This window comes from Schistocerca americana, chromosome X (assembly GCF_021461395.2).
Source record: "Schistocerca americana isolate TAMUIC-IGC-003095 chromosome X, iqSchAmer2.1, whole genome shotgun sequence".
Lineage (NCBI taxonomy): Eukaryota > Metazoa > Arthropoda > Insecta > Orthoptera > Acrididae > Schistocerca > Schistocerca americana.
In genome coordinates, this window is record NC_060130.1 from 745,962,970 (window position 1) to 745,986,029 (window position 23,060).

The 23,060-nt window shown below is 40.1% G+C and overlaps 1 protein-coding gene across 3 annotated transcripts in view; it reads left to right on the plus strand.

Moving 5' to 3' along the window:
* The window catches only part of LOC124556695 (trehalase-like), a 244,806-nt gene that overhangs the window by 104,813 nt on the left and 116,933 nt on the right, over positions 1–23,060 (plus strand). For all 3 annotated transcript variants that reach the window (XR_006968663.1, XM_047130670.1, XM_047130671.1), the window contains exons 2-3: positions 8,063–8,845; positions 17,073–17,206. Coding sequence is in view for 2 of the 3 variants with exons in the window: in XM_047130670.1 (XP_046986626.1) it covers positions 8,063–8,845; positions 17,073–17,206 (917 nt within the window). In the remaining variant the exon portion in view is untranslated. The remainder of the gene's footprint in view (positions 1–8,062; positions 8,846–17,072; positions 17,207–23,060) is intronic.

Genomic DNA, 23,060 nt, shown 5'->3' on the forward strand with positions numbered 1-23,060 from the left:
AAGTGGTTCTATGAACCCACTGACAATCACTTAGTGTGCAGTGTGGTCATATAGACGTGGATGTAGGAGATGCCCATTACGTGTGGACTGCGTATGATGGGAAGTGAGAAGAAGATCTCGGAAGCAATGGCAAGATGTGTCATTATCAAATCACACAGGGTGTTTTCGTGATGATGGAGAAGGGTATGTATGTCACCTAGATATAAGGTACCATGGTCCAGAAACGACTGAAACGCGTGTCACGATAGATGTAGACAGAAAACTCCACTAATACCCTGCGGATGGTGTAGTATCCACGCTGACATAGTCAGTCCAAATGTGAAATCTATAAAACTACAGTTTATTCTTACAAGTTGGCGTCTGTAGTTAGTCAGCCCCAGAGAAATGGCGTTGCACTCGGGTACGGAAATAGCAGACATGACAAGCAAATGGGAATCGTATGGAAGCTGACAGATTGTATCGGGTCACGTATCCACGTAGGAGACGTCCGACGCATCCAGGGTTCCAACTATTAAGGGTAACGGGGCAATGAGTACTGCAATACAACGGCCGCGGAGAACAAAAAACTGCACAGACTCCCCATTGGGAAGAATCAGTGCTTGCTCACGTGGATGAAGAGCTTTCAGTCAGCACTCATTAATAGCACGTCAAATGGGTGCCGCAAACAATGCTGTATTACAGAAACAGCATCTACTCTTCCACCATTCAGAGAAAGTGTAGTCTTCAACTCCTGTTGTCGTCGGACCTCGCGTTGTGTTGAGCCAATGGGTGATGAGGGGGAGGGGGAAAGGGGGAGGGGCTGTAAGATCCATTCCCACTTTCCTGTGTCTTTACTTTTTTCGGAAGATGCTTGTTTCACCAGAGACGAAATTCTCAATAGTCGCAATAGTCGTGGTTGCTCTGATAAGAATTATAGTTAACACAGATATGCAGATAACTTGTGGGAGGGTTTAGTCAGAGTGTGGCTCCCCTACCTTAAGTGCACCAGTGTTCATCATTCTTCTAAGAGACTATTCACGGCATGTTTTAGAGATGCGCCACTTGATCTCTTGCCATAACACGTACACTATGTAATCAAAAGTATACGGACACCCCAAAAACATACGTTTTTCATATTAAGTGTATTGTACTGCCACCTACTGCCAGGTACTCCAGATTAGCGACCTCAGTAGTCATTAGATATCGTGAGAGAGCAGAATGGGGCGCTCCACGGAACTCACGAACTTCTAACGTGGTCAGGTGATTGGGTGTCACTTGTGTCATACGTCTCTACGCGAGATTTCCACACTCCTAAACATCCATAGGTCCACTGTTTCCGATGCGATAGTGAAGTGGAAATGTGAAGGGACACTTACAGCACAAAAGCGTACAGGCAGACCTCGTCTGTTGACTGACAGAGGCCGCCGACAGCTGAAGAAGGTCGTAATGTGGAATAGGCAGACATCCATCCAGACCATCACTCAGGAATTCCAAACTGCATCAGGATCTACTGCAAGCACTATGAAATTTAGGCAGGAGGTGAGAAAACTTGGATTTCATGCTCGAGCGGCTGCTCACAAGCCATACATCACGCCGGTAAATGCCGAACGACGCCTCGCTTGGTGTAAGGATCGTAAACAATAGACCATTGAACAGTGGAAAAACGGTGTGTGGAGTGACGAATCATGGTGCGCAATGTGGCGATCCGATGGCAGGGTGTGGGCATGGCGAATGCCCGGTGAACGCCATCTGCTAGGCTGTGTAGTGCCAACAGTAAAATTCGGAGGCCGTGGTGTTATGGTGTGGTCGTGTTTTTCATGGAGAGGGCTTGCATCCCTTGTTTTGCGTGGCACTATCACAGCACAGGCCTACAATGATGTTTTAAGCACCTTCTTGCTTCCCACTGTTGAAGAGCAATTCGGGGATGGCGATTGCATTTTTTAACACGATCGAGCACCTGTTCATAATGCACTGCCTGTGGCGGAGTGGTTGCACGACAATAAAATCCCACTAATGGGCTGACCTGCACAGAGTCCTGACCTGAATCCCATAGAAAACCTTTGGAATATTTTGGAAGGCCGGCTTCGTGCCAAGCCTCACCGACCGACATCGATACCTCTCCTCAGTGCAGCACTCATTGAAGAATGGGCTGCGATTCCCCAAGAAACCTTCCAGCACCTGATTGAACGTATGCCTGCGAGAGTGGAAGTTTTCGTCAGGGCTAAGGGTTGCCAACACCATACTGAATTCCATCATTACCGATGGAGGGCGCCACAAACTTGTAAGTCATTTTCAGCCAGGTGTCCGGGTACTTTTTATCACATAGTGTATGTGGGTCCAACGTAGTGGAGCCCCAATCCACATTTCACATTTTGTTTGTGAGCGCAAACGTTAGACGTTCCCTGAAATATGCATGAGAAGAGCCAGGGCTGTTTTGTGGACATCTCTTTCGCCTGAACTGGTCCAATTGACATTTTCCTGCAGGGTAATGTAAAAGTCTTGACTACAAAACTGGTATTGTATGAGCGGGTACGACGGAACTTCATGCGACCGCGTGAACTTATGGGACGATATTCTGAAAAACTGTTGAGAATTTAAAAATTTGTATAAGTTGTGAGATAAATAAAATTATTTGAAAAATGTACCTACTTTATCATCATTACCAGACTAACGGCAAATTGGCCAGAAGTTTTATGAGGAAACTAGAAAATTTCAGTGTTATTCGTGTCCCTACCTCAGATAGATACATTTGCCATTCTCTATCACCACTGAACTTTTGTATCATCATCACAGAAACATCCTGTATGTGATACATGGAAGCACGCGCCCAAACGCGATTAGTACTTTGGTTTCATTTCTTCAGATATCTGAACTAAGATAACTTTCCACTTATCCTTTACGAATTCTCTCGATGAATTTCAACTCACTAGGAGTCTGTTTCTGTGGCTTGGCAATATTCGTGTCCAACTGTAAGATGCAACATGATACTCAGCAAGTAGTTTGTGGATGTTGGCAGCTATTCAAACCTCTAACTAGCCAAAATTGCGAAACAAGCCACAAATGGTTGCAGGTCCTTTCCTCATGAAGTCCTTGCTCTTCAGCAGCGCACTTAGAATTCTACGTAAGCCGCTTAGTGCTGTGGAGAGCTGAAAATTACGACACACGTTTGCCGCAAACCTCCAAGACAACGATACATGAGAAACTTCGTTCCTTGAAGTAGTCGCAATCACATTGAGAGTAACTCTTATTGTTAACCAGTAAAATGACTACTCTGATCGGGTTGTTAAGAGCAAACTCCTGAATTTTCTGTGCAATGAAGACTACCGAAACGTAAAATAAAGTATGCTTATTTTGTATCTTAAAGCATGAAGAAATCACACATTTTTTTCCACATGGCATCCTCAGTTTCGTTACTGTGTCCATCTTGTTGTTTCCTAATGTTAGTTCAGACAGATGCAGGGAACGGTTTTTAATTTCCTTTCCGAGATGCCTTTATTTTATTTCTGTGGCCGAATGTTCTTGCTGATAATACATCGTCATGTTAACCTTAGACGCGAGGGAAAGACATGTGGGCAATCTGTGTGAGGGCCACGTAAATTTTGTTATCTGTGTTTTGGCGTAAAAATCATTACGCTTCTTATGAGGATATGGAGTACTTTTCCGGTATTTATCTAAAACAGTGTGGAATGGATCTAAAAACATTATACTGATCCTAATCTGCCTTGCCTGTATTGCAAGGTAGTGCTCTGCGCAATACAGTATACGAACAGGTCGCACTGCAGTGGATTGTTTGTGTCATTCTCCAGAAGTGCCAAACTGCCCTTATTACTCAGTTACTCGGACACTTTTATGCTGATCATCGAATACAGCTTTAGTTGAAGAAGTAACACACGGCACATACATAATCATGTTCCAAACTATATCTGGGATATTGCAAGGTGGTGTTCAGGAGAGAAACTTCAGTATGAGTTTCTAATACAATATACTGTCCCATTGCTCGCTAATGCCGTTTTCATTTCGATAAGCTGAATGAAATTTTCTCGATGGTAAGATGTTTCTTTTTTTTCGGATGAAGGGCCAGTGCTTTCTTCTATTTCCATGACTGTAACTGTCAGAAGACTAAATGTCGACGTTGTCATGATATTCTTTTTACAGAGTTTGAGGACGGAAAGTTTCTGGAATGTAGTGGATGGTGTTGACAATTCTTATGTATAAGTATCGAGTACTAGTAGCGGAAGGCACCACATTCAGTGGTCACTCTAGGAGGATGGTGATGGGCGCATTGCTCTCTACGTCGACATTTTCGGCCACCTTTGAACTTTAATTGTAAGTTTCCTTTGTGTGCACGGTGCTTATTTATACATCGTACTTAACAAGTGTCTTTGGCCTCAATATTTTGTACGCCAGATTTGAACAAATGCTGCTTCTTCGATAACTAAGTCTCTGACGAAGCGGCCTGATAGTACAGGTAGGAAAAAAAAGAAAAGGAAGAAGAATAAGAAAATGGATACCCGTTTCAAATGTAGTAACTTATTTTGTATGTTAAAGATATATCATTAACAGAATATAATTCCATTTTCATGTATTACATCAAGTTTTTAAAATAAATAAAACTTTGCAACATGCTGTAGACCTACAATTTTGCATTTCGTATGAACTATAATATCAATATAACGTACTAAACGTGAATTAAACATATATTCTATTGCACTAGTTCATAGAAGAGAGAGAACACACTAATTAAAGACTTACAAAGAACAAATCCCAAAGTCTATCCAATTGTTCTCTTAGGTGATAAAGTCTGTAGTACCTCTGCCGTTTGTATGAAAAACTTCTTGTGCCACGTGGTTTCTTGTGCTGTGCGGGATTATCATGGTGCAGCAGTCAATACTAGTTTACAGTCATGCATGAACTCCATCGCTCCTGATACCTACTTACCACTTCTTTAATGCCTTTGTGAAACCTCCCACCCTGTTCTCCACTCATTGTCCCGAGGTTTTTTGGGAACTTGCCTAATATGAGAGAAGGAAATGTTCCTTCAGACTCATGTTGCGTGCTAAGACTTTATGTCTTTCCAGCATATTGTTCACGTATTTCACATAGTTTGAGTCTTTCTTATTCCCCCCTCCCCAAGAACTCCTGAACCACTTCTTTGAAACCAATCAAGCTCTCTTTTTCTTGATGAGTCATACATTCTTCAAAACTTTTATCTTTACTTGGTTCCCTGATTTGCAGCCCTACAAATATACCCTCTTTGGCGTTCGTCTCTGAGAGCGCAGGAAACACGTTCGTTAAGTATTTAAAACGAGTGCGTCTCTTTGGAATGCCTTGGTAAATTGGTTCATTAGCCCCTATTTAGTATGCAAGGGTGGTAGCAGAATTTTCTCGGTATCTACTAAGCTTTATCCTGCGATATTTTTGGATCCTAGAATCGTTGCATTTCTTCGAGGTCATTCTCGTGTTGTCCAGTGGTTCTTTCTATCTCAGCTGTCCCATTCACATATGTAACTTGGGTATTTGGTATAACCTTGCTGTTGTCCTAACAACATGTACAAAATCTTCAAATCCTGTGCCTCTCTACCGATGTAGACTGTAACTTATTTTTTTCGAATAGCAGCTCAGGATTCTCATACGTCTCCTTGGAATGGATAAAATGACCGGCTGGAACTGATGCAGGAATATTGCTGTTATGTAGCAACACACCTTTTAAACTTCTCTTACTTGAGTCAATGAAGAGCCTCGAGTCTTCTGTTTTGTACTCAGCTCCTAACTTATTAATGAGGTTTGAAATCCCAGTGCAGTATACTAAAGAGTGCTCTTGCCTAAAACACAGTCCCAAACCTTTCTATTTGTGTTTGCAACGTGTTACCCGTGTTCCTGGAGCTCGTAAGTTCTTCTCTTTCAGCCTTGAAGCTAGAAGTTCTGAAGTATTCTTTGGGATATTTAAATATGTGACCAAATCGTTTAGCTCAAGTTCAATCAGAATCTCCAGAAGGCTCATCTGACGTACAATTTGATTCAGAATTCAGCATCTGCCGTGTCGTACAGGTCTTCTAGCAGACCCCAAATCAGGATAAATAACTCTCTTTTTGTTTTTCATATTGAAACATTTTACTTTACAAATGCAGAAATTCTTTTGGTGAACGCAACACCACCGGAACTCCTAAACTCAGGGAGTTCAGTTTTCCCTTTTACCATTTTCTTATCTCCGCAACATGAACGTTACACACTTTATGAGGGGTTCACGATTGCTCCTTAGCTGGGTATCACAGTGCAGGGAAGAACCTTTGAGGAAGTAGAGGTAAAGTTGGAGAATACCCTAGAAGCTATGTCAACATATTACGACGACAACTCTCTCAAACTAAATCCCTCTACAACGACAGTTCGCGCTTTTCACTGCACACACGCCCAACAAATAGGAAGCTGCACGTTAACTGGAATGGGTCTACCATTGAGCACACACACCAGCCAACATATCTCGGAGTGACTCTTGGCAGGTCCCTCACATGTAAACATAACTGTGTAAAAACTCAAAATAAGGTAGCTGCAAGGAAAAATATCCCTAGAAAGCTAACTGGCAGTAAGTGGGAAGTCAAACTTATTGTGCTTAAAATCACCGTTTTAGCAGTTTGCTTTTCCGCAGCTGACTGCGCGTGTCCTGTCTGATCTAGATAGGCGCATACAAAGAACACAGATATAAGCCTTAACGAAACATGTAGGCTAGTCACAGGATGCATGAAGCCCACACCGCTGGTACAGCTGTACCAAGCTGCAGGATTCAGTAGTCCCAAGTCTCGTAGGAGAGTTCATGAACATAACGAGCAGTTCAAAAAGGCATTTGATGAGCACCATCCACTGTACGGTACACTTTGTGGATTAAAAAGACTAAAATGAAGATATCGGTTCTTCAGTTACACTTTCGATGAACCCCCTGTCGGCTACCCTGTTTCAGAACATCCGCCAAGGGGTGCTGAATTAAACTACAAGTCATGGAAAATGTTAACCCGTATCAGAACTGCTGTATCCCGCGTAGAGGTCAGTCTGATAAAATGAAGCCTACTAAAACATGAAGACTACCTCTGTCTAAACAAACTCACCACTGTGCCGGAAGATTGACAGCTCCGGACACGAAAAAAGTAAAGTAAAGTATCCTGATCCCCAATTTTTACTCCAAAATAAATGCAAGATAAACACTTTGAACAAATAAAATAGTGCACTGAGCCACTCTTCTAGATATTCTTGCGGGCACTAGTTCACTAACTTATATCTGATTCCTACCAATATAACAGTAGAAAGTGGTACCACCTGCTGATATGTACTATACAATATTTTTAACTGCAAATATACACTAATGCAAAATTAATTACTTCGAATTCCCCCTTAACTTTGGCCATATTGCGTTTTTAAAGACGTTTAAATTGCAAATACTAAAATTATAAAAAAACTATGTGTGATAGGACACAGATATTGATACTTTTGGATTCAGGTAAACGAAGTCAACATAAAACAAGTCTTATAATCAAAAAAGAAAAATCAGTGTTGATCAGTGTAGTTGTTTACCCTTGACAATGAAGACGACGGAAGTAATCGAAAGCTCCGATTCTTCGTCAGAATCTGTGTGGTTTGGTCACGGAGGACTCTTTATCAATGAAGTACATCGTTGAAAAGTCCAAGACGGCTCACATAATTTTTTAGGTTAATTCAGTTTTATCCTTATTGCGGGTGTTAGAGGATAATAAAAGAGCTTTCAAATAGACACGTATTGATGTGCAGTAACTCTAAGACATTATTGATCTCCTCTTACCATTTGAATATGAGGCAATATCCAAGACCAAATGTCGTATTTCGAGCAAGGTGTAATTCACATTTTTGTGAGACATTAAATTCTGAGACTGGTCTGCAAATTAACTGTAAACAAAAATGAGTTCGTAACGAAAATGTTTTTACACATTGTAACAATTTTTTTCTTAGCGTTGGTATTCTTCGTTTTTTTCTGCAAATGTTTTTAAATTATTCTAACATTTAGACAATGTCCTGTATGACATAAATCATTTTGCTAACGGTTTTTTTTCTCTCTTTTCAGCAACATCTATTGCTATGGAGATCTCCTGCACACGGTACAAATGGCCTCCGTACACGACGATTCCAAAACATTTGTAGACATGAAGATGAAATTCTCTCCAAATGAAACACTGGAACGTTTTGAAAAATTCATGAACAGAACAAACAGAATGCCAGATAAACTTCAAGTCGAACTGTTTGTGAATGCTACGTTCGACCCTCCTGGCAGTGAGTTTGAGCCATGGGATCCAGTGGACTGGGTAGAAAATCCAGCTTTCCTGGACAGAATCGATGACCCATTGTACCGCGAATGGGCATCAGAGCTGAACCATTTCTGGAAAAACCTTGGGAGGAAGATTAAGGATGACGTCAGGGAACATCCGGAACAGTACTCAATTATTTACGTTCCGAATCCAGTGATCGTCCCCGGAGGTCGATTTCGTGAGTTTTACTACTGGGACTCCTACTGGATCGCAAGAGGTCTCCTGTACAGTGAAATGTACGCCACCGTTAAAGGAATGCTGAAAAATTTTCTGGAAATTGTCAACACCTATGGTTTAGTACCAAATGGTGGGAGGATTTACTACATAATGCGTTCACATCCTCCATTACTCATACCTATGTTCAAAAGCTACTATGAATTCACAAAGGATATTGACTTCTTGAACGAGAGTATATCAACACTGGAGAGAGAATTTGACTACTGGATGAAGAATCGTACTGTGACCGTCGAGAAAGATGGAGTGAAGTACACCTTGGCGAGATACAGCGACGATTCAAGCGGGCCTCGTCCAGAATCATACAGGTTAGTCACTCAGTTAAAAAATTTGCATTTCTTTCTCATGGTGATTTGCATGGATTATTTAGCGTGAAGATAACTATCTGCATCCACTAACTTTACTGGTGATACTTGGCTGTTTCCTTATTTATGTTCAATAAATATTAATAAAATCTAAGTGGAGGAGCAAGGAAACAGTGGAAACTGCAGGACGGGTAACCAGCTTTCCAGAAGAGGAGCGACTTCTTTCTACGCTACAATTGGACGAAAGGAATTTCGTCCATTGGAAGATACTGAGCATGCCTTGCTGTTCTCATAATGCTGGGATGAACACTGCTTGACAACTTGGATTCGTTCAGCTCCTTGTTCGTCCTGTGCTTAACTCTGGTTTTACACACGGCGTAATGGTACTCTCCCTGTAATAATTGTTTCATACCCTGGAATAGTCTTTTACTAATTCTCACTACAACAAGTAGACTATTTGGGAAATTCTAGAATTATCTAGGCTCTGTCTGAGTTGCTTGATTTTTTGGGAAATAAGTTAGTCTGTTAAATACTCAGGGATTAAGGATTGCACGTCCACTACCAAAGTTAAGCTTGATTTATAACATACGAAAACACATTAAATTATAAAACTTCGATCATTGCTATTGTGTACGCGGCTGTTTCGTTCACCTCACGTTTTCATGTGTGCATGTTGTGAGCTGAAGCGGTACTCGCTGCTAGCGACTGATTGTCGCTCATGCGGGATAACGTGTCCTTACTTTTCTTTCAGACATTCCAATTGCTATTTTTTACACAATAGCAAGCAAACAGGCTTATAACCACATCCTGACCGTTGTAAAAGTAATTCTAGACGAATTGCATTAAGTCTTCTACTTTGTGAATCTTGTATTTTTTTCTTTCTGAAATGTGATTTTGCTATGGAGCAGAGAAGGTGTCACGGTACTCTGTGTGAATAAAACGTCATAAGAACGAAAAGCAGTCCTGTCTCCTTCGTAAGCTTTCGTTTGCCCCACAGTCTGGGTGTTGAATACGAGTAAGGCAGCCCTTAGTCCACTGTCGTTCTACGGCTTAATGATCTGACATTCTAAGTGATATCTGACATTGATAGCGAAGCAGTATTAATTTTTTTCTCTTACATTTGTAATACACGACCACGATAATGGTTCTCTGAAATGCGGATGAAGTGCAGATTTGTCCGTCAGTAGATCAGGCAGTTGAGCTAAATGAACCTTTAGGTAAATCTTCTTCTGACTGTGTCTTATTTGCGATACTTAACTAAACGGCGCAGTCCGTAAAACGATGGATTCGAATTCCGGGCGAGCGGGCTACAGAGCACGTACCTGCTGCTTTGATTTAGGTTCTCGGTATTTTCCCTACATCACTTCCATGTACAGCGAATCACTGTAAAGTGCATGGCTGATGATACCTTCTATTGTACCATATATTAAGGACTTTCCCCTTATATTCAGGGAAAACGATTGATGGAATGGGTCCTTCAATAACGTCTCTGCCTCGCTTAGCTGAGCTATTCCTCAGTGTTCACGAGGCGCAAAATCCTTGGTGATGAAGGCGTTGCAGAATTTGCAAAAATATTGTTGCTACTATTGCGCAAACGTCGAAGCCATGTCTCCATCGCAGCTGCACTGTTAGGTAGTTTTGTTTGAGTGAGTGACTTTAAGTTGTTTTCCACGTAGTATCAGATGAGGCCAGCTATCACATCGACAAAACATATGGTGCAATATCTACTTTTTGTCTGATGTATACATAGCAAAGTCGTTATGTCGTAGCACTTGAGAATGACCTAACACTGAAACTAGTAGTTGGATGATAATATATTACGATACAATGCTGATACTGTATGATACTGGTTTTGTCATTTGTATAATTTGCAGCTACTGTGAAACTTAGCATCAACAAAATATTCCCGCTGCTGTTGCCTTCTGAGAACGCCCACCCGTGTGACTACAGGGCGGCATTGGGAGAATCTTTGACACACTGCCTGTCAGGAAAGAACAGTTTCGAATATACACCAGTCGAAGCCACTCGCGATGAACGACGAATGAGGTGTCAATTTAGAGCCTCATTCAGAATTCCCTTCAAATTCATGGGTCAAGAGAGGTTAAATGGCATCTTTCAAAGTACCTTAAACAAGGAGTACTGCACGGAAGCTAAAAATAGAGAGACAAATGACGGTTCACAATGCTTACAATTTAATAACAAACAAATTACTCACAGTTAGGTAATTTTCGAGAGGGTGAAAAGCTACTATGCGAAATATCCTACTTGCCGTTATGTTTAACGGACTGGAACAATATTGTCAGTGGGAAGAGACCTTCGGAACATGAACGTTCCAGATAGCTTTATAACTTATTGCCATTCGTACTGCGTACAAGACAGCCTGATTATACTTTCAAATGTCTTCACGATACATGGGATAACGTTGGGCTCTGGTTCACAACATGAGTTATTATTTTCGTAGTTTATACGCCTACCACCAGTAACTGCAGCTTTGTAACAAAATATATCAGAAGAAGTTATTATTGCATCCACATACGCCACTGCAGGCAAGTCAGGGATAGAGCATATCGAGCCTCTAACTGCAGAAAGAGGCAGCCTCCTAAGTGAAACGATTCTGCTTGAGTGGAAACGATATCAGTTCCCTGTGCATAACTGTGAACAGTCTCATATTGCTACAAAGGATATCCGCCAGATCACTTATACAGGATGATTTTACCAAGTGGGGGAAACTGCAGGAAACAATCCCTGAGAGGATAAGGAGCTAAGCAGGTCGTATGGACAAATTGTCGGAAATGGGTTCCAAGGTACAACCATTTGAAAGTAGAGATAAAAGATATTTGACAGAGTAGGTTTCAGTGATTGAAAGCACACGTGAAAGCATACCAGGCAAGTGGAAATATTCTGTCTGTACTAGTGTTTTAGCTCTACGCTTGGAGCGTTGACTACCACTCCTCCCAGACCGCATCCGATGACGCCATTGTCAGTGGATGACACGGAGGTCAGTCTGACCCCATTCACCCGTTTGGGACAGAACGCGGCACTTGTTGCCTGCAGATACAATACGTTTCCGTTACGGGTGTGCTGACTCAAGAGCTGCTCGAAATAATATTCGGAAAATACTTTCACCACAGCGTCACCAGCTTCCCTGTCCTTGCCTCCTGCTCTAATGGTGTGCGTCTCCCTGTCTCTAGAGTACAGATTCAAACCTGAAAGTAATAAGCTAGAAGGTCACATATCTTCTGCGCAATATAACGGCCGTAACTTACTAATATTATCCAAGATGGCACGCAGCGACAACAAGTAGTCAGAATGTACACTACAGGCCATTAAAATTGCTACATTACGAAGAAGACGTGCTACAGACGCAAAATTTAACCGACAGGAAGAAGATGCTGTGATATGCAAATGATTAGCTTTTCAGAACATTCACACAAGGTTGGCGCCGGTGGCGACACCTACAACGTGCTGACATGAGGAAAGTTTCCAACCGATTTCTCATACACAAACAGCAGTTGACCGGCGTTGCCTGGTGAAACGTTGTTGTGATGCCTCGTGTAAGGAGGAGAAATGCGTACCATCATGTTTCCGACTTTGATAAAGATCGGATTGTAGCATATCGCGATTGCAGTTTATCATATCGCGACATTGCTGCTCGCGTTGGTCGAGGTCCAATGACTGTTAGCAGAATATGGAATCGGTGGGTTCAGGAGGGTAATACGGAACGCCGTGCTGGATCCCAACGGTCTCGTATCACTAGCAGTCGAGATGACAGGCATCTTATCCGCATGGCTGTAACGGACCGTGTAGCCACGTCTCGATCCCTGAGTCAACAGATGGGGACGTTTGCAAGACAACAACCATCTGCACGAACAGTTCGACGGCGTTTGCAGTAGCATGGACTATCAACTCGGAGACCATGGCTGCGGTTACCCTTGACGCTGCATCACAGCCAGGAGCGCCTGCGGTGGTGTACTCAACGACGAACCTGGGAGCACGAATGGCAAAAAGTCATTTTTTCGGATGAATCCAGGTTCTGTTTACAGCGTCATGATGGTCGCATCCGTGTTTGGCGACATCGCAGTGAACGCACATTGGAAGCGTGTATTCGTCATCACCGTACTGGCGTATCACCCGGCGTGATGGTATGAGGTGCCATTGGTTACACATCTCGGTCACCTCTTTTTCGCATTGACGGCACTTTGAACAGTGGACATTACATTTCAGATGTGTTACGACCTGTGGCTCCACCCTTCATTCGATCCCTGCGAAACCCTACATTTCAGCAGGATAATGCACAACCGCATGTTGCAGGTCCTGTACGGGCCTTTCTTGATACAGAAAATGATCGTTTGTTGCCCTGGCCAGCACATTCTCCAGATCTCTCACCAACTCAAAACTGGTCAATGATGGCCGAGCAACTGGCTCGTCACAATACGCCAGTCACTCTTGATGAACTGTGGTATCGTGTTGAAGCTGCATGGGCAGCGTACCTGTACACGCCATCCAAGCTCTGTTTGACTCAATGCCCAGGCGTATCAAGGCCGTTATTACGGCCAGAGGTGGTTGTTCTAGGTACTGGTTTCTTAGAATCTATGCACCCAAATTGCGTGAAAATGTAATCACATGTCAGTTCTAGTATTATATATTTGTCCAATGAATACCCGTTTATCATCTGCATTTCTTCTTGGTGTAGCAATTTTAATGGCCAGTAGTGTAGTATGTAGGGCACAGTCTCACTTGCAAGTTAGATTTATTGACGACCAGTTTCGGATGATAGGCGCCCATTGTGAATTTTCCGACGATCGTTGAAAATATCTGTGACTTGCTCAGCATGACTAACTTAACAATGAAGAGTCGAGCACTGTTCCTGCTCCTGGATCATAACTATTCATGGAAAAAATTTCACTGAAGTAAGATAAGAGATTATAACTGTATTGCCTTGAAATATTGTTGCTTTAAAGTGGACATTCTAAGATAGTTGAGTAAAGGGAGACATCGAATGTATACAAAGAAGTGCTTTGCGAATGCTCCCTGGCTCCTTTGTCTGGGGAAGGTGTGTAACAGCAGTGTCGCAAAAAATGAAATGGCAGACGCTTCTAAAATTTTGATATCATCTCCCGAAAACGTACTTGGAAAATAGCAAGACACCGTTCCCACGGCGGAATGCCCAAATATTCTTCTGTTTCCCACATTTAATATCCGTAAAATCTGTTGAAATAAAATTAGGTTCATAACGCGACGCACAGTGGCACGCAAGCAATCATTGTTTCCATGCTGCAAGCCTAAACAGAACGGGAAGAAACCCTGTAGAATGAAAAAGAATAAATTTCACTCACAGATTTACTAGTAGACTTTAAATACACAATTTTCGGAAGTTTGCTGTAAATTGAGACTAAACAGATACCATGTGTTCTACACATCAGTCCAAATTTCAAGTTGATGGGGGGTCACACAGAAATTTCAAACTGGCAACCAAAGGCTGAAGACCTCTACCTTAACTGTACCACAGTCAGGAAATGGAAAAATTTGCAGCAACAAACAAGAACATTGTTTATTTTTCACGGCAAAAAAACTGTCATTTGACAAAAACCAAACGTAGGGAGAAAACTTTCCTTATATATGTTTTCAACATTTCAGTACAGTTCTTAAGGGTGATAGAAGAGTGAATCGTTAAAGCCAACGACAGATAGCCTGACTGTTAAAAAATGAACACCGACAATAGAAGAATTGGTTTTGAATCACGTTGAACAGGAGTAGTCAACCGTTTTTACATACCACCCACTTTTGTATCTGCATTAGCAGTAAAAGTTTCTAAAAGCCCACCGATTCAACAGTAATGTTGATTTACTATGTGAAATTTGTAAAGCAGCGTTACAGCAAGTTAAATGATATAATAATAATTATCATTACTTACCAAATACTTTATGTCAAATTTTTTTTGAATGTAATGAAAATATTTTTAAAACCCTACGCATATCGACTGCCATGAGAGCTGGAACACTCTCTAGTGGGTGGTAGGGACCAGATTGACTGCCACTCATGTAGGAGAATCTTCCACTTACATGAACCCATCAGATAGCTCCTGCTGCACATCTTCCAGTGTGTACTGTATGGCGTGTGCCAAGAGACAATAAAGTACACCTCTATCACCGTCTTCGGATATCCACGCTAACCACTTATCTTTGTGTCCACATACACTATCTGATCAAAAGTATCTGGACACCCTTATTCAATGCGGTATTGACCACTGGCTGTCACAAGGGGCAGACCCCGCCAACATAAAAGGAGGCGGGAGTATTGTGTTGTCAGTAGAGAGTCACAGTTTTCATGCTACAAGGGTGAAGTCTTTGCCCCTATTTTTTATTAGCCAAAATAAGGTACATACAGGTAGTTACAAGTATATGTACTATTCTACATACCTTACACTATTTTTTCATATACTCCCCACAACAGTTAAGACATTTGTCCTATTGCAGCACTAAATTTGAGATGTCTCTGTGGCAGAACTCATCCAGCTGACTGTGGAAGCACTGTTGGACTGTTGTCTTGGCCTCATAGTTGCATGTCAATTGCTGCCATGCCAGGAACTTCTTCAGCAGATCAAAAATGTTGAAATCACTAGGGGGCAAGATCTGGACTGTATAATGGGTTGTCCACACTTTCCTAGCAAAGTGACTGGAGCTTGTCAGTGGTGCTGATTGCCATATGTGGCCTTGCATTGTCATGGAGCATAACCACATTGTCCACATTGAGAATCCCTTTGTGCTTCTTCCTGATGGTAACCTGCAAACGTGGTAGTGTAGAACAATAACAGTTGGCACTGATGGTTGCACCTACCACGAGGAAGTGTTATCATCAGCCAGTAATGTACATGGCATCCCCGAACACTCATAGTCATGCATGTCTTCATGGCCTGTTGTGAACTTGCAACACCACTACCTCACACTTCTCAAAGTGAGACACTTTTTCCCATATGTGGGATGCATTTCCCTGTTGATTTTGATGGGTGTAAGTCCCTTGCTCCATGGAAAATGATCACACTTCATTGCTCATATGCCTTGGATGTGTGAAGCACAATCACCATCTTGAACAACTGACGGCAGTGTTGTGCTACATAGCCACTGATAGATAATGTCGAGGAAGTCCAGGAAAGGTCCACTGCTGGGAATGTATATTTTGACTTCACATGTACAGTTGTAATTTGGCTAAAAAACAGGGGCAAAGGCTTTCTGGTTTGCCATCACACTTTATTCTCCAGAAATTAGCTGAGTAATTTGGAAACTGATACACCAACATGCTAAATGTAAAAATATTAATGCCTTTACTAAAATGTCCTTTGGAGGAGGAGGAGGAGGAGGAGGTGATAAGTTTTTAGCATCCCAGTAACAATGAGGCCATTGGAGATGGAGCAGAAGCTCAGATTAGGGAAGGATGGGGAAGAAAAACAGCCATGCCTTTTTAAAGGAACCATCCTGGAATTTGCCTGAAGCAATCTAGGGAAATCGCAGAAAACCTAAATCAGGGTTGCTGGATGCAGGTTTGAACTGTCATCCTCCTGAATGGTAGTCCAGTGTGCTAACTACTGTGCCACCTTGCTCATTAAATACTCTGATTGGTTGTGACCACCACCTGGTAGTCATCACAATGATAAGACTTTTTATAGTCTCTCAGAACTATGTAAAGGAAGCAACAAGTCAGGTAGCAACAATGTCTTGCAATATTTTTATCATTAGATCTATTACTTGGTATTTTATGGGATGTGAGGTTGTGGTGAGGGTAGTGCTTCTGAACTAATAGATCATTCATTAAAACCTTTATCGTCTTTTCTGAGAAGGCGGATTCAAATCCTCCTTCAGCCATCCAGATTCATGTCTTTCAGGATTTCCCTAAATTGTTTAGGGTGAATTCTGGACTGCTTCCTTTGAAAAGAACATGGCTGATTTCCTTCCCTAACCTGAATATGTGCTCCATCTATAATGAACTTGTCATCAATAGAACATTAATCCCAAATCTTCCTCTTCGTTTTCCATGGTGTTTGTCAGTGTTCTGAAGATTTATGATTAGCAAGTTTAACACTTTAGTATCTTGTGTTGCTGCCACTGAACTTTCTCCTCAGATAATTATTACACACAACAAAAATGTTTATTCTGTTTGATAATATTGCTCATTAATGAACACTGCTTACTCATCACCTTGCCACATAAAGTTATTGTTTAATCCTTATTTACAGTGAAGATGCCCATAACGCAAGGATCTATAAGACAGTGAAAGAGAAAAATGAGTTTTATTCTGAACTCAAAGCTGCTGCAGAATCTGGATGGGACTTTTCTACAAGGTGGTTTATGCTAAATGGTACAAATAAAGGTAGGTGTTAATTTACTACACACTCAAACTAGTTCTAGTGAATTTTCTGTTTTGTTTGGTGTATAACATTACATTCCAGAAGGTGCTTCTCTGAGATTAGAAAAACAAGTGAACTGAACGACATATATTAACAACCTAAATTATTTGTATTTCACAATTTAAAAATGCATTAGAACAAGTACCAATATGTACAACACATCTTTATTTTGTATGCCAATTGTGTTTCACTCTAACAAAATCACTGACTTGAATTTTATTGATTTGAATTTGTATATTGATCAAATAATAGAATCAAACAAGCCACACAAGTGCAGGTAATACAAAATCCTCGTACAGAGATACTGTCAGCTCACACACCAAAGACTCTTTACAAATCAAGGAAGTGTAACACACAAAGAATTTATAAAAAGGATGAGCAACACAAATGATTTCACCAAGTTAATACAAAATAAATATTTCTAACACTCCCACTGAAAGAGGATCAAATTTGTTACTGTGTATTTAGAACTCTTCTCCATCTTTTAGGCAACAATAGGATGTCATTCATCAAGAATTCCATAATGTCCTGAATGCTTTGGACATTCAGCATGTTTTTCTGGGTTTGAAGTATCACCATTGGTACTGGCTTTATTATTATAGTATGGCAGCTTGTTGACCTTTAGATGTTACAGTACAAACTTGTTTTACTTATATAGTAATTGTTACACACATAATGGTAATAGACATTAATGTGCTTACTTTTATGGTGAAGCTCTTGGTCTATAATAAGCTAAATAGTGAAGTTGATTTTAGGTTACTACATAAAGCCAAATCACTGAGAAAACTCTTTAATCAGATTATGTTCAAAGTTGTGCTTAGTTGAATTTCAAGTACCAACTGATTCTTTTCACTTTAACACCAAGCAGCTGTGGGTTTCCTGGTTGCTACATCACTTTCATTATCTGCAGCAATGTATGCCATGAGTTGATTTCCTTGTTTCAGTGGAAAATAAAGTCCATTATCTGCACTATCTTTAATATACATCATTTTTCTTTTCACGCCACTCCAATGAATCTTTTTCAGCATCTTTAGGTGTTGGCTGTTATTGTTGATTGGGAAGGCAATGTCTGGTTGTGTTCCTGCTACCAATACCATACATCAAACTATGCACAACTTGTCTGTATGGGACATTACACAAGTCCTTTTGACCATTTTTGTGCATGCCAGCATATACATGATGACGACGATCCATTGGTACTGCTACCACTACAGAGTTAATGCCATGCATCATGGTGTAGAATATCCTTGGTGTAGCTTTCTTTGTGTTGAAAAATACCATCATTCTGTTGTGTTGGCAGAAGAGCCAACACCGTGTTACGAGAGGAGGCTGAAATACATGCATTTTAGCTCAAGCAGGCTAGCGTGAGGAGGGAAGAACTATACTGACGTGAGGTCTGGAACATGACAAGGAATTATAATTTAGAAAGCAGACATAATTAGTTTGATACTTAACTTTAATCCATTAATGATTAACGTCGCTCTTGACGGTACATGATTCACATTATTGTGTGTTCAGAATTCATTCTAATTACTGAATATGGCGCCTTGCTAGGTCGTAGCAAATGACGTAGCTGAAGGCTATGCCAAACTGTCGTCTATGCAAATGAGAGCATATGTAGTCAGTGAACCATCGCTAGCAAAATTGGCTGTCCCACTTGGGCGAGTGCTAGGAAGTCTCTCTGGACTAGACCTGCCGTGTGGCGGCGCTCGATCTGCAATCACTGATAGTGGCGACATGTGGGTCTGACGTATACTAACGGACCGCAGCCGATTTAAAGACTACCACCTAGCAAGTGTAGTGTCTGGCAGTGACACCACACATTCTGCCTGGATGCAAATACATATTCAGTTGCCCGAAAGTGTTCTGCCAATGACATGCAATCTTAAGCTTCCCTTTCCTACAGCATTTTCTATGTAATGATTCCAATTTAAGTTGTTTGCAATTTTAACTCTTAGGGATTTAACTGAATCAACAGCTATTTTGTTTGTCTGATTTATTACACAACCTCACACTTTTATTGTTTAGGCTCAATTGCTAATATTTTTCCATGCAGCTATTTTTTCTAAATCATTTTGTGATTCATTTTGATCTTTTGATGACTTTACTAGATAATAAATGTTAGCATGATAAGTAAAAAACTAACAGAGCTGGTAAAATTGTCTCCTATGTCATTTACATACATTAAGAACAGCAAATAGCCTATAAAATTCCTTGGGGAACCCCCAGATATAACATCAGTTACACTAGATGACTTCCATCAATTACATAAACTGTGATAATTCTGATAGAAACCATGAAGCCAGGCATATGGCTGAGATGATACTTCACAAGCATACAAATTAATTAGGAGCTACTTGTGAGGAACAGTATCCAAACCCTCTTGAAAATCTAGAAATATGGAATCAACTCAATATCACTCATTACTTTGTGTGAATTAAGAGTCACGTGTGTTTCAAAAGAATGATATTTTTTTTAATCTGTGCTGGTTAGTGTAAATAGATAACAGCCTTTGAGGTGTTTTGTAATGTTGGAATGTAGTAAGTGTCCCAAAATCTTATTACAAATTGGTATAAGTAATACTGGTCTACAATCCAGTAGATTACTTCTATTTCCTTTTTATCTATTGGTATGATTTGTCCAGTTTCCCAGTATTTCGGTATAGATCTTTCTTCAAACCAGTAGTTGCATATTACTGATGAAAATGGAGCTATTTAATCAGCCTGCTTTGAAAGAACACTGATTAGCACAAAATTTGGAACAGAAGATTTGTCTTTATTAAATTTCTATGCTACACCAAGGATATCTACTTCCAAATTACTAATGTTGACAACTGTTCTTGATTCAAATTCTGGAATATTTATTGTTTCTTCTTTGGTGATAGAGTTTTGGAAAACCATGGTCAGTAACCCTCCTTTAGTGCCACTCTGAACATTAACATTACCATTGGTTTCACACAGCAGAGTTATTGATTGTGTCTTGACACTGGCATACTTTACATAAGATCAGAATCTCTTTGGATTTTCTGACAGACTTAAAGACAAAGTTATACTGTGGAAACTATTAATAAAAGCCTCTCATAATGAATATCACACTAAGTTTCAAACATCTGTAAGCCTTTGACAATGTTTCATCAATTATGGAATCAGCTACTTGCATTGTTCATTTCCATCCTAGAAATGCATGCCATTGTCTACTTCTTTAGTGATTTTTGTAGACTTTCATATCATTGAATGTCTTGGGGGGGTGTATTCTGTAGGCAGCAACGTAATTGCTGGTAGAACTAAATTCGCAAGTTTTGATGCTGTTGTTTCCTCTAAGCTGTCATTATTTTTTAATGATTTTGCAGTGAAAATAACTTCACCATGTATTTTCACTTGTCACCACTCTGGAAACACAACAACCTTTTGCACTTTGGCCATAACCAACAAAATAACGTTTTTAGGTTTAACATTCCCTTTTTTGTCTCTTTTCTTCTGACTTATTAACACAAGTACTTCTCTAAGTCTTGTGAGGATTTTTAAGCTTGATTTTTGTTAATCATAGACCACAAGGTGGCACTCACTTTTCTCCACTTGTCCCATTCTATTTGCACTGTAATGCAGCTTAACTCATGGCTCCCATCCAAATTTCAACTGTCAGTCCAGTTGCATGTAGGGATGTAGAGAAATACTGGCCAACAACAGTTTTGTTTTCCTTTCGGTAGCTTACATTTGTTCTGTATGGTATGGCACAGTTTTCTGATGCCAAATGCCCTAAAGATGAGTCAAACTATCAAACTTTTCATTAAAAAACTCTGATCCATTATCAGTTCTTAACGTCTTTATGGCTTTGTACAAAATGCTTTTCAGGCACTTTAAAGAAACTTCTCTTACATTCAAGTGGGTCTGATTTATTCTTGATGTAGTACATCATCTTACACTGACTGTAGTAATCTCTTAACATCATGAAATATATTGCAACACATAAGGAATCTTCTTGTGTTGTCCAACAAAAATCTCTGTGCACAAGCTTGTCAACTTTCTTTCATTTGGCACCACTAAATAGAAATGCAGGTTGTGAATTTTTATCAGTAATACGGTCTTTGCACTGCATGTCCCAATTTTGAAAATGTATCTCATTGATTGGCAGACACGTTTAACCTGTGTGGTATTCTGATGTGCCATTCTTTTGCTCCACAAAAAGAGAGGTTCACAAGCAGCAACACTTGTGTAATACTCACCAACTGGCATCACAATAAATTTCGTTTTGAAATGTTTCTCATTTCTCTCTTCCACTGTAATAAGACTTTCATCTTTTAAAAATTTACACATTTTGTTATCACACTGATGGGTCACACCTTTATTGAAGGCTGCATGTAATGTGAACATCTCTACATCAAAGAGCAAGGCTGCATTTCCCATCACCAATAATGGTTTTGAAAATTCTTCATACAATGTTGAGCATGAATGTTGATCTCACATGGATCAGGTACTCTAGAATTCATGTACCATGATTCCCTAGCTGCAGCAGGACCACTTGCAATGAACACTGACTCCCTGATGAGAGCTTGTCCATTATTTGATGTATGCTTCAAACTAGCATCTCTCCATCTTCTGCGGTCATGAATACATTGACCTGCCATATGACAATAGCAACTTTGCAATCAGGATGGTTTTTACCAAAAAACGTTTTATGCTGTGTATGCAGTGCTTTCAGTTTTATCAGTTATGTTCACACTAATTTTCTGAATGACAAGTTCAAGTGTAAAACTTGTAAGTGTTCACTCACCACAAATACCCATGCACTGACTAAGCAATTATTTGTTACTGATACTGTCATCAATGTTTTGCAGTGATCATCTGATCAAGTGCATGCTCATCTTGAATCTACAAATGATGTATAATATGTGACACAATGTCATCAGATGGATTCTTCTGTAAACTATACCATTACTACAGTACTATGTAAACATTAAGTCCAGATTTTCGTCAGTAAATTGACACATCATCTATAGATTCTTATTACATATCCAATACTAATTTCTTGTAAAACATTTCCTTGGTTTGTAACCTGTTGAAATAATGTGTTGTGGACTGACAAATAATAATAATAATGTACATAATAAAATTGAATTTTTAATACTACAAATCATGTAAGGGCTGATAACAGATAATAAGACACAAGGGTACTGTTAGTAAACGCACAAAAGATTCTACAAACTCAGACTCTGCAAACCTCAAAGAGTTCACAAGGAAGGACTTCTAACACAACATAACACAAATAATATCACTGAGTTAATAAACATAAATTTATCCTTCTTTTAAATATTTTAACAAACTAAACTGTTCATTAAGTCACACATGTTACAGTTGTACTTTCTGTCCTTTAACAATACATAATGTGATAACTACTGGAAAGGCCATTACAGGGTAGCAATGGAAAATTGGCATTTTCAGTGATTTGGCAGATCTTTATCACACAGTTTCTTTCTGTGTAACATTAATGGTTCCTGAATATCAGTTTGCAATTGTTGAATTTACTGAAAAAATATTTCACAGTTTTTAAAAAAGGCATATCTTTCTTAGAACTTTCTTCACAGCTCATCCAATAATTCTACATATTTAATTCCAACTTTTGAATTCAAATTTTGATGAATGACGTCCTCAAACAGAAAATTCAGATGGTTAATATGTTCAAAAGGTAGTACTGGTAGGTGTCAATCATTGTTCTTTTTTTTATTACTTTGTCGTATGCCAAATCTTTCTCTTTCTTCAGATGCTTTACTGTTTTGTATATGGAAAAATATGTAAATTGTCGATATCACTATAAGAGCAT